This window comes from Trichosurus vulpecula, chromosome 5 (genome assembly GCF_011100635.1).
Source record: "Trichosurus vulpecula isolate mTriVul1 chromosome 5, mTriVul1.pri, whole genome shotgun sequence".
Classification (NCBI taxonomy): domain Eukaryota; kingdom Metazoa; phylum Chordata; class Mammalia; order Diprotodontia; family Phalangeridae; genus Trichosurus; species Trichosurus vulpecula.
The window spans coordinates 81,556,828-81,572,117 of NC_050577.1; the positions used below are offsets into that span (position 1 = coordinate 81,556,828).

Here is a 15,290-nt window from a genome sequence, read left to right on the forward strand (position 1 = left end):
AAGGTGCTTATATTTCACTAGTATGAAACAGTGGTATGATAAATGGTAAGCAAAACAATTCTTCATTTTTAATAAGCTGTAAACATTGATTTAAACACAGAATTCCCTTCTGATGGTACAATCTAAAACAACAAATTAACAGAATATGAATAATCTACCATACAATGTCAATATTAAATTTCTCATTTATAAACAGATTGTCTCAAATACAAGCTTTAAGCTATTCTTAGTTTAATATTTTCTACCTACTCAACCTTCCACTAAATATATTAATCCTTTTCTTCTCTGTCTTTAAAAAAAAACTAAGGCTAAAATGAAAAGAACTTTAAAAGTTTCATAAATGAAATGCTGGCTAAGATAATAAATTTTATTCTAAAAATTACTAAAATTTCTATTTTAAATGCCTCATTAACAACTATTTTATAGTTTTCTTTTGGAAAGTTAGCAAAATAAATTTACTAACAAAAGATACTTTTCCAATCTAAGCACTAAATTTTCCTTCCAAAAAAAGGTTTCTACCAATATAAACCATGACATGATACACAGGAAACTGCTCAAAGCTTTGAAAGTCTCCTCTTTAAATGAAAGCAGAGTCATAAAATCATACAGTTTTTAAAGCTCGAAAGAACAATAGAGATAATTTCATCCAAAGCCCTTACTTTACGGATAAGGCAAGTGAGCCATGAGAAATGGCAGATTTGGAATTCAATTCTAGATTAAGAAGTTACTTAAACTCTTGGGACCTCAATTTCCTCAGTCACAAAGCCAAGAACCACAGAACCAAGATCACAGAATCTTAACTTTCAAGACTCCTACTTCAGACACTATGCCAATATTAAACCAATTCTGTGGTTATTAAATGATGTCATTGTTTGTCCTTCACTTTCCAAGACGACCAACGATATTCATGGGTCATGTCTTGACTTGTGTGTGAACTGGATTTAAGTAAGGCCAAATTGCACAGTTATCAGCCCCACTCTCTCTTCCTGAGTCACTTAAGTCCAGTAGCTGGATAAAAGTCAGGATGATCTTGCATCGGATGCAGTGGATAACCTTGGCATCTTTGATGTCTGACCAAGCTCTAAGTGCTCCACAGCACCTTCCTTCAGCCTCCTTCAGGGCCATTGGAACAAACTGTTCTCATCCATCCACCCATTCCACTGGGGAAGTCTTCACATGCTTGGGATAAACATCCTCCAAACTCACTGACAAGTCTGAAGCCTGTCAGTTACCCTCAACCTAGTTTAGGACACTGCCTCCACTGGGTACACATTTTAACCTCTGGTCACCCTAGTATACTGTCTTCATAAGTTGCTGTGAATGAAATAATTTGGACCACACTTCTCATGGTGAGCCTTTCCAAACTTAACTAAACTGGTTCCCATAGTTTACTACCAGGCCTATAGCCAAGGACTCTGAAGCTTGATAGGACCTACCAAAGCTTATGCTTTACTGGCATATCTTTCTGCCATGATGAATCATCAGAGTATAGAAATTTAGAGGGGAGTTTATTATAGAATATAATTTTTTAGCTTAGACTTTAGTAAGATTTACAGTATTTACAGTAACCTGACCTGCTTAAAGTGTTGTCATATTCATGTTATATTCATAGGGACTCTGTCACTTACCACCTTTATGACTTTAGACAAGTTACTTTACCTCTTAGGCGTCGGTTTCCTCATCTACAACACAAAGACGTTATACTATATATTCTCCTAAGGTCCCTATCAACATCATGTGCTATGTATTATATGATTCTACTTTTTTTTTTGGCCTATGGTATTCAGCATATATTTTATCAATAAAGTATTGGCAATGTGTGACCAGGTTAGTGAAAATTTTATAGACTGTACATATCAACTGAATTTTTACTTTTACATAACACTGACAAAATGCTATGACTCCTCAGTCTTTGACCTTTTTTAGCTCTAACATCTATGATGCAAAGCTTAAAAAATGTTTAAGATATGAAATACTTCATGAATACAATTACAACATTTGCATATAAAAAGTGCTCATTCAAATTAGATCTTTGATCATTAAAGATGATTCAGCCTAAATTCTACTTGGTAATACTTCAAGCAGGTCAGATTACTGTAAATTCACAGCAACTTGTGAAGACAATCCACTAGGGTGAGCAGAGGTTAAAATATGTACCCAGTGAAGGCAGTATCCACATCAATTAAATCTCTGAATCGATCCTTACTATTATATTGCAATGATGACACAATGTAACAATTCAAACTTAATTTCCCCCGAATTAGACCAAAATTCTGAATTTAGAGTCTCAGAAAGAATCAGATATAAGGTGATTGCCATATTCAATGTAAGCATAATGGAGAGTAAAAATTAAATGAAATCAATATCAAAATTTAAGCAAATTATGAATTTTTGCCATGTAATACACAGTTAAGTTTCCTGATTGAGCCATAGCTTTATATTTACCTTATAGTGAATTGTACCTTGAAAGATTATTACATAAATACAAGCTCATTTAATTTCTACATAATTCACCTGTTGTTTGGATGGCAAAATTTATCCATAAAAGAATGAGATTAAATTAATTTTAATTATGCTATATTTTCTACTATAAAGAAAATGTCCTACTTCTGAAGTTAAAATATTACTACAGCTGTTCAGAATTAAATTCCTACTGAGAATTCATTCATTCTCAGACAGAATAAGGGTCCTCCAGAATCTGCTAATTTTCTAATCTATATCAAAATCAATTCAAAACCAAAAGATGAAATGTAACTTTCTTCGAAGATACTTCAAAATCCTCAAAATCTGACAGTCATGGTCAAAATGTGTATCTTTAAATAATTAACTTGGATGTTCACTTTAACAAGTCATTTAGCTTTCTCTGCTAAGAAACTTATGAGGTAATGGCAAACAAGCATATAACAGGTATATATCAGGTAATATATGACAATATATGACTACAGTTTTTGTATAAAAAATGCAAGAGATTTAATGGCAAAAGTCTAACCTTAATCTGTAAGAAGACATAAGTAACATATACATATAACTAGAGTTTATAACATAACTGAATTTTTCATTTAAATAAAGGTGCTTACACTAGTATCTGTAGCAGGTTGAGGTGTGGGTAGCTGTACCATATATCTCCAGATATGAGCTGTTTGGTCACCAGATGCTATGAGAAATAAATCGGAAAAACATATTTCTCAAAATACATAAAACACAAAAAAGCAACATGAGCAATATTTTTATGACAAATACTAAAAATACCATTTGGTCAGACAAAAGAAAATAATTCTTTCTGGAACTTTATGACGTTGCTGGGAACAATCACTATAAAACTGGAAGATTAAGACAAATTAATTATCATGAAAATATTCTCCCTTTTACTGGAGTGAAAATAAATTTATTAATGTTCAAGGTCCAAATATAATATTCTTTACTATTAATTTAATTTAGAATGGAATCTCATTACAGCAAACTTTTGTTTACTATGTGTAACATGTATAATCATAATTAATAATAATGATAATAATAAGCATTTACATAATGATTTAAGGTTTTCAAGATGCTTTACAAACATTATCTCATTTGATCCTCATAACCCAGGGAGATAAGTGCTAATATTTTATCACCATTTACAGATCAAGAAAATGAAGCAGGCAGAGGCTAAGTGATTTGCCCAGGGTCACATAAGTGCCTGAAGCAGGATTCAAACTCAAGTCAAACTTCAAGCTATTTATCTATAAATATATGTATGCATCTACACACACACACACACACACACACACACACACACACACACATACATACATACATATGTGGGTTTGTGTGTATATACACATACCAAAACTCATCTTCTCAAATAAGAGTAGTCTAAATGAAATAAATGAAATCATTTATTAGGGGAGTATTTACATATTTATAGAAAAACAAATTTTATCAAGTTTTCATATAAGAAATAAAATATTTTGGGGAATTTAAAATGAATACCACTTTCATAAATGTGACCAAAGACAGCATTAACTACAATTTATGAAATGCTTTAGTAATTAGGCTTTTAATAAACCACCTTGAAACTACTATCATACCTCTTCCACTGATGTCTACACCTCAAAAATATTATAATTTATTAGCCTAAACAGCCATTTTACTACAATGGAAAAGCAATTTATATAAAATTTATTTTATTTATTTATTATATAAATTTAGATATATATATTATATAAAATTTATTTTATCTGTGCTTTTTATCTTAAATCAATGTCTCCACTGATAGAGTCTGGGACAATTCAGGTTCTGCCAAGCTGTAAAAGCTTCATGTGTAGGTTCAATGACAGACTAGATATGTACTCTGGGAAGTAACTTGGCAAATTATAGAGAGGTATACTGCCACAAGGTCATCTACAAAGTTATGAAAATTCTGGCTATGTCAATCTATGAAACAAAAACAAACGCAAAATGATCCCCAGTCTGGTGAAAGTAGTGGACTGACAAATGAGAGGCTGCATGTAGTAGTGCCCAGAGAGTGGAACTTAGTTGGAAAGCCTGGGTTCCAATCCAGCCTTTGACATTTACTAGCTATGTGACCATGGGCAAGTCATTTAACATCTTTCATCCTGAGTTTCCTCATCTAAAATATGAATAGCAACAACTCCAGTACCCACTACATAGAGTTGTTATGAGGCTCAAATCAAATAATGTATGCATATAGTAAAATGCTATATAATGTTAGTAATTATAATTATGTTATCTCATGTTTTCAACTAGGATCACATAAAAAAGGTTCCTTGGACAAATTACTATCCTTATTATTCACTTAGATATGATATTCTATCCACCATTACAGTGCTTTTTGTAGTTGAACAAAGTAAAGTAATTGCCTGTTGTAGCTGAATAAAATAATTGTTTTTCGTAGTTGAATAAAAGTATAGAGATAAAAGCACATCCTCTGCAGTCTCACTCAAAGCATACTTAGTACAATTCTCATAGAGGATAGGGCAGCAAGAATACTATGTACCTCACCCTCTTCTCATATGATTCTTATTTATCTCCTAGGCCAGATCTTTATATTTTTAAAGCTTTCCCTTCCAGTTTGGAGATTTTAATTATTTGGAATGGTGATGTGTATTTACAATAATTCTGTTAAGATTTTATAAATCAATGTTATGTTGGGCAATTGTAGGTAACAGCTTAATCTGTGATAATGATGGTGTTCCAATACCATTTATTGTTTGAGTTCTAGAAAACATTTTGAGGTCTGTATTTTTCAACTCATGAAAAATAAGGGTGTGTGTCTGGGGGTGGGTGGGTGGGTGTGTGTGTGTACGTGCGCGCGCACATATACATATACATATACATATACATATATATATATACATATATATTTCTAGCCACAATGTCCTATCTTGCTAGGACTACAAATTACTTTTGACATGATGGTATTTGCCTTCTACCCTTCAGGGAAATTTCTATTCTCCTATGGTTGTTACCATGGCAACAACCCCCAAATATACTACTCTACAGAAGTCCTCAAACATTTTTGCACTTTTTGTCAAAATGGTTAAGAGAATGTATTCACTCATGATAACTTTAGCAAATACCAAATAACTCTACCTTAATACAACTGGTCAACTAGTTGGGTTCATGTTATTAATTTTTTTTTAAACTTTTTTGGAATTTCAGTCTAAGAATTCCCATCTTTTTCAAAATCATTTGGGACTTTGATGCTGTTTCTCAAATCTGTTTCATTATTAGATGATTTCTAGAATTTGTAATGCAATAAGATTCTCAATGACCTGAGGTTCCTTAACTTTTCCCTCATGAGATTTAAATAGTTCTTCCATTAAATCTCCAATTTCATCTAATCTTGGCTTAGGGATGTAGTTTCTTATTTTTGTTTTTGATGGCCCTATAATGGTTAACAGTACACTGTTGTGTGACTTAGCACTCAAGCTATCATAAACAGTATAAAGCCCTTGTCAATAACTGATCAGATGAGTTTATAATTTTGTTATGAGTACATAATAAAAGTTTACTGGTGCACAAGAAAAGTAGTCATGTCTTAAATCCATTTCATGTATTCTCACTGCTCGCCTGATTTAGTGGTCAGTGATATATGCACTGGAGTATTTCCTGTAGGTGGAATATTGGTATTTCTCATTTGTTCAGTGCACTTTGCCTTCTTATGGTATCAGAACACAAAGGAGAACCAATCAGTTCTCCATCTTCCCTATCAAGCTGATCATCACAACAAGCAAACCTGAAACCTTATGCTACCCTATCTATTTCTTCACTCTTAGGAACAGTAATAACACATTGATTATAGCATTAATCCAATCAGAGATATTACCAGAGCCTAAATTAGCATCATTTCAGGGCTTCTGCAAGGACTCCATAACTACTGTAACAATCTCAAGGCACACAAGGTCCTACTGTACATGACCCTGGTTAAGAGTTCCTCTATTTTGCCAAAGACTCCTTCCATTACATCCTAGCCTCAGGGCATGGATGATAGGACTTTGTGGGAGTTGGATGAAAAGGGTGATGTTAAGGATCTTAGTCAGTGACTGAGTACCAGAGAAAATGAACCATATTCACAGACACTGTATGTTAGGGCTCCTTTTAAAACTCAGTAATTGCCTGCTGGCCCATTTCACCATGATACATGAATAACTGAACAAAAGGTGCAGAAGGAATATTAACCTGCTTACTGAGAAGGCCTGATGGTACAGTTGAAAAGAACACTGAATCTGGAATTAGAGGTGACAAGAAAATTTCATTTTATGTAAGGTCAACTTATTTTATAGGGCCCACAATCAGTGTAAGCAAATAGATGACCAGAGAGGCCAACTGCAGAGGATAAATGAAGTGTTGATTTATATGTACATATGTAAAATTACATATAAATATACGTATGTGCACATATGTGTACGTACCTAAAAATTATACATATAGATCTTAATCCCCAATGACTTTAAAGTGAAGATGGGCACAAATCAAATTATGAAGGATTTATTAAGCACATACTAAGTGCCAGGCATTATGCTAAATGACAAGGAATAACTCTGACTTCAAGAAGATTATAACTGAGTACAGTAGACAATGTTAAAACGATTATGAATAAACAACATGTGTACACTATAAATTGGAAAATAATCTCCAAAGGAAGGATTAAACATTAAAGGAAACCAGGAAAGGCATTCTAAGGAACTTTAGCTGAGGCTTAAAAGAATCTAGGAAGTAGATAAGAAAAAGGAGAGAATTCCAAGTATGGGAGAGAATCCAATAAAAATGCACAGTCAGGATTATCACATGTGAGGAACACTGAAGAGGCAAGTGGCATTGGATCATATAATATGTACAGGGGAGTAAAGTAGGAAGGCTGGAAAAGTAGGAATGGGCCAAGTTGTGAAGGGTTTTAAAAGCCGAACAGAGGATTTTATACTTGATCCTTGGGGTAATAGGGAACCACTGGAGTTGAGTGAATAGGAGGAGTGTGACATAGTCAAACCACACTTCAGGAAGGTCACTTTGAGTGAATAATGGGGAAAGTTCTACAGCAAGGAGACCAACCAGCAAACTATTACAATTGCATGTCATGTCATATTGCAATAGTCCTGTCATGAACTGATGAGGCCCTGCATCAGGGTTGCTGCAATGTCAGAGAAAAAGGAGGTTATATATGAGATAAGATGAAAAGGTAGAACTGACAGGACTTGGCAGCAGTTTGGATATGAAAAGCGAAAAAAGTGTGAGGACTCAAGGATTACACCTAGGTTGTGACCTTGGGTTACTAGGAGAATGGTGGTATCCTTAACAATAATTGGAAAAATTAGAAAGAAGGAAGTTTGGGGGGGTGGGGGGAAGATAATGAGTTCAGTTTTTGATATGTTGAGTTTAAAGTATCTACAGAACAGTCAGTTTCAGAAGTCCAATAATTTACTGGAGCTGCAAGATTGGAGATCAGAAGAGAGGATGGGTCCGTATAAATAGATCTGAGAATGAGATGAAGATGGTCAAAATTATGAATAATATAGTTAAGTATCAAGAAACAAAAGTGGACAATTTAAGAAGCCTCAGATTTTATAATAATAATTTCTTCAAAAGGGTTCTACATATAGAGTTCTACTGAATAAAATCAGAGACAAAACTGACTACATCTTAACAGAAAAGAAAAATAATTACTGCTAGCAGTCATTTCAGCATGAGCTGTCCATGTACAGTCAGATTACTGACTAGTTAAGAGTAAAGGTCAAAATCAATACATTTTAAAAAAAGAATCATAAGAAAAAAGCATTATTATAGTAGCTTCAACCAAATTTAAAGAAGGCATTGACTCCATCTCTTTCAAACTTAAAAAGAAAATTGGAAATGTACTATAAAAGACATTAACTTTACTATCATTTTCTAGAAAAGTTTAACCAATTCATCATAATAGTCACTAAAAGGGAACAAAAAGAACCCAGAAATTATCTCAAGCCAACAAAAAAATATCTTTATGATAACTGGAAAGAGATCAAAATCAATCAAGATTTAGAGCAGAAGTTCATTCAAAAAAAAGAATAAAAATAGATTAATACCACATCGTCATAACACTAAAAAGCAGCTGAAAGGAAAATGCACACTCTCAAAGCCTGCAATGTCCACTCTCATGAAGATCTGAGAGACTTTAGGAATCGGGCATACGGATCGATAAATGCTGATGTCTCACTAATTGCCACTTTTTGGTTTAAAAAAATTGCTGTGATCTTTTCAAATTCTTTTGACTCACTCTTTAAGAGATGTTAAAAATCTATTTCTAAGTGCTTTTAAAATCAAATTTCCCTTAGCACTCATTTCTTTTATGTATATTTGTCTATTCTAGTGCTATTCCAGTCCTTGATACTGCTACTTCTTCATATAGCACATAGGGGTAATTAAAATGGAATACTATCAAATCAAACAATCAAAATTAAAGTTGATTTAAAAGGCAATGAAAAAAAGTGGCTCGATTAGTGTATGGCTAAAGCATATTAAGAATTCTTGTGTATGAAAAATCTACATGTAAACAGCAATTCCGAAGGATACATGGAAACAACATCAAAAAAATATATAGGTGAGCTGATTATGTAGTGAGAATGACCAGGCTGAAACAATCAATCATTCAATGAGCATTTGCTATGTGCCAGCACTGGTGTGGGTGCTGGGGGTACAAATACAAAGAATGTAACAAACTCTACTCTCAAGAGCCTTATACTCTAATAGTGAAAAAATAATTACACATATGCATATATTCAGAATAAATAGAAAAGAGAATAAATGCAAACAAATACAAGATATATAAGGAGAGAGGGCATTAGAAGATGGGAGGTATCTCTCAAAAGAATACATCAATGGACCCAAATGTAGATGGGGCAGCTCCTCTAAGGCAGATTTAGGAAAAGAAATGGACAAAACTGCACAGGTTAAAAAGGCATGGAAAGATTGGGATCTGAATTAACGGAAGAAGTTCTCAAGTTGATGACATCATGGATCTGTATCAACTTTTTTGCCTTCTTTGCATGTGTAAAATGAACAAAACTAAATAACTTGACACCTTCATGCAATGTATCAGAAAATTAGTTCTGGTAAAATGTCAAGTCTATCTTCCCTATCTGTTTTACTTATATACTGTATAAGAGGATTCAGAAATGATGCTAAGAGCTAAAAGGACAATAAAGAACTGCACCAAATTCTACGTACCTCCCAACATCTGTATTACATATAATCAGATTTAGTTAATTTGCACATCAAATACAAGAAACTACTTTCTTACCTAAGATGGAATATATGTTGATTTTATTCTCTCCAAAATGCAGTTAAATAAAAAGACTTGCTATATACTAAGAGAATTTTCATGTGTACATGTTTAATTTAATCTAACTAGGAAGAGCAACAAATATTACAGAATTTTAATATTTTCACACTTATTACCTCATTTTATTTTCACAATATAAGTTAGGCAAGGACTTTGCAAGATAAAGAAACTTAAAGCCCTGAGAGATGACATGCCTACAGTCACAAAGCTAATAATTAGCTATTAGTACACTATCATGATAGAATAAAAAGTTTCTTTCCAAATACACATTTACGTCCCAACTTTATTACATAGAACAGTTGAGTGTTCATAAAATACCTACGTAATACTGATGATACTGTTAATACTCAGTGAATAATTATTAGTAGCATCAATAATCAATCAATCCACAAACATTTACTAAGTTCCTATTACGTGTCAAACATAATGCTAGGTATTCAGGATACAAAGAGTAAGTATTATTATTAATACTTTTGTGTAATGAATAAAAATTCCACATACCTGTAAGAGCTACCTGCTCAGAAGGATGAAATTTTATGGAATTTACTGCAAAAACAAAACAAAACCAATTGTTTTGATAAGAACATAACATGATATTTATCAGTTTATAAAAACACGTACAACACAAAGCATCCATTACCTGCCAGTTTTAAAAAAAGATATCAAAAAGTAAAAAAACTTTGAATATTTTATTCATTTATTCAGAATGTTAAAAGATTAAAACATACCTTACACAAATAATAATGTTAACTTTTGTTTCTTTTTAAACAGACACAAAGGAATAAGACATAAAAATAAGAACCATAAATATTTATAACCTTTTCCTAAATCACCCTAGCAGCTAGGAGAGGTAACCAGTTACCCTAACTTCTACCTCTTATGTTTTTTGTAATATAAGCCAGAGAGGAAAGAAAATCAAGCCAGTCCTTAGAATTCTATTATAAACAACTTATTTTTAATGGAAATCATAACATTAGAACTGTTACAGAGTTGGAAAAAAATCCTCAAGCTACTGGTGCCTAATGTCATAAGAAGCACTAATACTAGTACTTTAATACAGTACTGATAACTATAAGAACTAGTGAAAATTCCATAGCCTAAAAAAAATTTTATAGCCCAAAAGATTTTTACATACATAAAAGCATGACAAAGACTACTGAGTTAACAATGTTTTAAACTGAAATGATAAGAGATCTGAGGAACCACAAAGTCTTGCCAATTCAGCTACAATAAAAGAATGTGTTTCATTTTCTCTAGCCTGAAGCCTAAATTATATTAGTTCAAAGATGGAATGTGATCAGCTGCCAAAGAGCTCAAACTGCAGGAAGGTCTTGAAAGTCTCCAACAGAAATATGTTGGACATTAGTACTGATGGGGCAATATATAGCTAGTAAAGTATTACCCTTCCTTGCTACTTAACTTTTCTATAAAGATAAAGAAACAATAACAGATTACAAGTGGCAACCAAGAGTATTTTAATTCAGTCATGTGAATGGATGGTGTTATACATTAAATAAAAAATAAAAAAAATAAACTCTGACAGAAAATAATTCCACATCTACAGAAACTTACCTGACCCAACATGACCTGCATACTTGACAAGGCACTTCCCAGTTTCTATGCTCCATAATAAAGCTGTGTGATCTGGAAAGGAAAGGAAAAGTTGCATCTGAACAATATCTATCATACAGAAAACAAAGAAAACAGGCCAAAGATTAACATTCTGATTTCGTAAAATGATCAATAAAATATTTTTAAATATGCCAACATTAAGAATGCTGTGCCCACAGATAGCATCTGTTCTACTAGTTAACTTGTCAAATGAGTCACAAGGCTGATCTACTAAATTGCTCCTCAGTCAGCTACTGGGAAAATTTATATCTGCATTATCTTAGGTAACCATATCTTAAAAGATTAACTTAATTGTGCAATAAATCTGAAACAGATTTTAAAACAGCCCTATAAAACTGATTTATCCTCAAAGGGAAATCAAAATAAAGCTAAACAACATTACAGTAATACATTCCTTACAATTTATTCTTAAAAAACACTGATGTTTTTATAGGCCGTTTTTAAAAATAACTAACGAGGAAAGGCAACTTTTATTGTCTATTAGGGATATACCTGAAGAAGTAATTCGAACATAAGATGCGAAAAGAACAGAGAAAGTTATTTTCTTTGCAATGTCCAGAAAATATAAATTTGAAAAGAAAAAATTTTAAATAAAGTTCCCTTTATACATGACAAAACTAGACAAATTCCTTTTCCTTTCTGAAAGCCAATTTAGTTAACTGAATATGGGCTTTTTTCATTATATTGCTAAAGCCCATTCTTGATTATGTGTTCTAATTCAAGACAATAGATTTATAGATAATAGAAAAAACTTTTACTTGGATTTAACGAGTTTTCTATTTACATTTGAACATGAATACCCGAAGGCCTTATAATTAGCACCATTACAAACAAAATAATTAAAATACTCTATAAAAGTCTCACTTCAAAGAAACTGAAAATTATCCAGCTTTTCCATCCTAACCCCTGATTCAATTTCTTATCTAGCTTCTTTTGAATTTATACTTGATTTAAGAAAAAAATTACTAACAGTTCCTAAAAATGTTCCTATCCAAAGTGGAAGTGCCTTGGGAAATGGTAAGCTACCTTTGTGAAAATGTTCAAACAAAGCTTATAAAATGTCTTTTTAGGTATGGTTTGGACTTGATGGTCTCAATGTTTCTTCCAAATCAGAGCTTTTCTGAAATATTCTAACTTAGACCTTCCCGAAGCAAAGAAGATTTTGTTTTGGTTTAAATTCTAGTTTCTGGACTACAACGATCAAAAAATCTCATTTATGGGAATAAAATAATTAACTAAGTAAAAAATAAATAAACAGGCTCTCTTTTAACACTTGTATAGCATACTCCTCATAAGTAAAGCTGATTAGAAATCAAGATTAACACAAGGACACTAGAAGCTCAGTTATGTAGGAAGGCCTCAGGGTTGACCTGTAAGGATTCTGTCTACAAATATGAGAATGGTTTAGGATAGTAAACCACCCAATACAAATGATCAAAATCCTATTTTCAGCAATCATGAGAAAAAAGTGGTTTCTCTCTTGGTACTCCATTCCACTATTTGATTTCAGTCGGTCTGTCTCATCAAACAGTCTCTTATTTCAATCTGACCTTCTAGCAAGTCACTTAAACTTCTTGGGGCCTCATTTTCTTGATTTGTAAAATGAAATGATTGACTGAGTAATCTCTAAAGTACTAACAATCAAATCGAGTATTGTGGAACTCCAAGGAAAACTTCAGCAATGACTCTTATTTTCAGGAGGGAATTCTCTTATGGATGGAATAAGAAAAATTCAGCTCCTCTTTGTTCTAACTAAACATGGGAAACCCATTTTGCCATTTCCACATTACCCTTGGAAACCAGAGTTGAATGAACAATCGTATCTAACAAGCTCAGTAAATGATTTTAATAATGGGATACCCCTCTTTAAATTTAAATTTGTTAATTGAAAATGGGTACCAAAAATACTACATTATTTTATAGACCCATCGTGGTCTGTAAAAAAAAACATCATCCTTTGTTGAATAGTAAGGTGGCTACGGCCTAAACCCCACTCCTGTTATTGAGTTATTTTCTATGGACTTCTTCAAACTTTAAACCTCCCACCTTGGCATCTTAGAGTGCACTTATTAAAAATAATAAAATTACCACCAAGAAACTAAAGATGAATATGCTCCTAAAACCAGAATGATTTAACCATAAAAAATAATAGCAAGGGGTAAAATAATCAGAGAAGTATTTCCGAAAAGGGTAGATTAAGGAAGGGGAGGCAAACAGAGCTGCTCAAAAAAGCTTAGTTTCATTCCAAAGTTAAATATGGTGATAGATAAAGAAAATCTAATTATATAAAATAGTTTCAGTTTAGAAATGTTACATTTGAAAACTACCCCTTTCATTCAGCACTCAAGAAAAAATGAAATACTTTATCAAAATACTTTAAACAATTAGAAGTTGTGACAAAAAAATTTAAAAAAACAAAAGCACCAAAAAGCTAGACAATGCCATCCTGACATCAGTTCCTACTGCTTCATTCACCAGGGCTTACGATGTGATGTACTCACACTTCAATACTAAATCACTTTTAGGTTTTATAATTAATAAATATTTCAATTGGGTCATTTTATTTCCATCAGCATCGTGTCAGCAATATATCAGTTATCGCTATTTAATTTCCAAAAAACTGTAGTTGAATGATTTTTTTTTGGTTTTTGTTTTTAAATCTTTCAAAGTTTACCAGCAGAAGCGGTCCCCAACACCACCGGCTGTGTCCTTGTAACACTCACATCCCAGATTCCATCCCTGTGGCCAACATATTCCTTCACTAGTTGGCAAATTGCCCTTGATGTTGTAGTCTTAAAACTGGAAACAATCTAAAACAATAAAGAGAATATTTATATCATTCCATTTGACTGTAATCCATCATTTTTAAAGTAAACTACTAAAAAAGGAATAAAAATTATTTCCCTCAACTTTTATATTAATATTAACATTAGCATATTAATATTTAATAATTGGGTCCCTGCCATGTGTTTTACTCTCTTTACTTTTTTGTTTATCTAGCTGTTACTATAAGAGAAAATTATAGCAAAAAATATATATATTAGGAAATTTAAGTTATTTGCCCATAAATTCAAATCACATCAAGTCATAAAACACAAGATTTAAAGGCTTATTATAGTATTCAAGAAGCACATGTACAACAACAGACAGAAGATTCTGATGTCTTGCTGTAATGAAAAATTTAAATTTCACTAAGAGGCCTAGTTACAGCCCAGAGTTTTACTTTCAAAATCTGCTTTAACTGAAGAAAACAAAAAATAAATTTAAGAAGTTTTTTATTTGAATCTAAGATATGTTGAGGATTACCAACCATCGCATGATTTCAATAAAGCAGTTCCAGACTCACAGATATAGAGTGAAGCCCCTTCAAGCTCTAGATCCATGATCCTGGAACTACTGCCCTGAAATAACGAAATATCAATAACAGATTCAAAAACAACTTTTTAAAAAGGAAACTCGCATTATAGTATATGAATCTAATGGAAAATTACTATGTTCCAGAAATTAAGAATAGTCACATAAATTGATGCAAAATGAAGTAAGCAGTACCAGGAAAAAAATATATGTGAACATCTACAACAATTTAAGAAGGATGAACAACAAAACAATTAAAATTGATGGCTATAAAAATGACCAAGTTTGGCTCAAAAAAGAGATCTGAGAAGGTACTTCTGCTTTCTTATTTTAGGAGATGTAGGACCATGGGTGAGGAACACTAAATATGTCAGATTTTTCAGTGTGTTAGTTTTACTGAACTGCTTTTTTTTTCCCAATTGTTTAAAAAAGATGGTTCCAAGGGATGGGAAGAGACAGAGGATACATTGGGAAATGTAGATGATAT

At 32.4% G+C, this 15,290-nt stretch overlaps 1 protein-coding gene across 1 annotated transcript in view; it reads right to left on the reverse strand.

Moving 5' to 3' along the window:
* WDR37 (WD repeat domain 37) overlaps positions 1–15,290 on the reverse strand; it is a 100,004-nt gene that overhangs the window by 40,058 nt on the left and 44,656 nt on the right. The window contains exons 6-9 of the mRNA XM_036760307.1: positions 14,124–14,259; positions 11,390–11,461; positions 10,319–10,363; positions 3,078–3,154 (exon numbers count right to left, since the gene is read on the reverse strand). Of these exons, the coding sequence (XP_036616202.1) occupies positions 3,078–3,154; positions 10,319–10,363; positions 11,390–11,461; positions 14,124–14,259 (330 nt within the window). The remainder of the gene's footprint in view (positions 1–3,077; positions 3,155–10,318; positions 10,364–11,389; positions 11,462–14,123; positions 14,260–15,290) is intronic.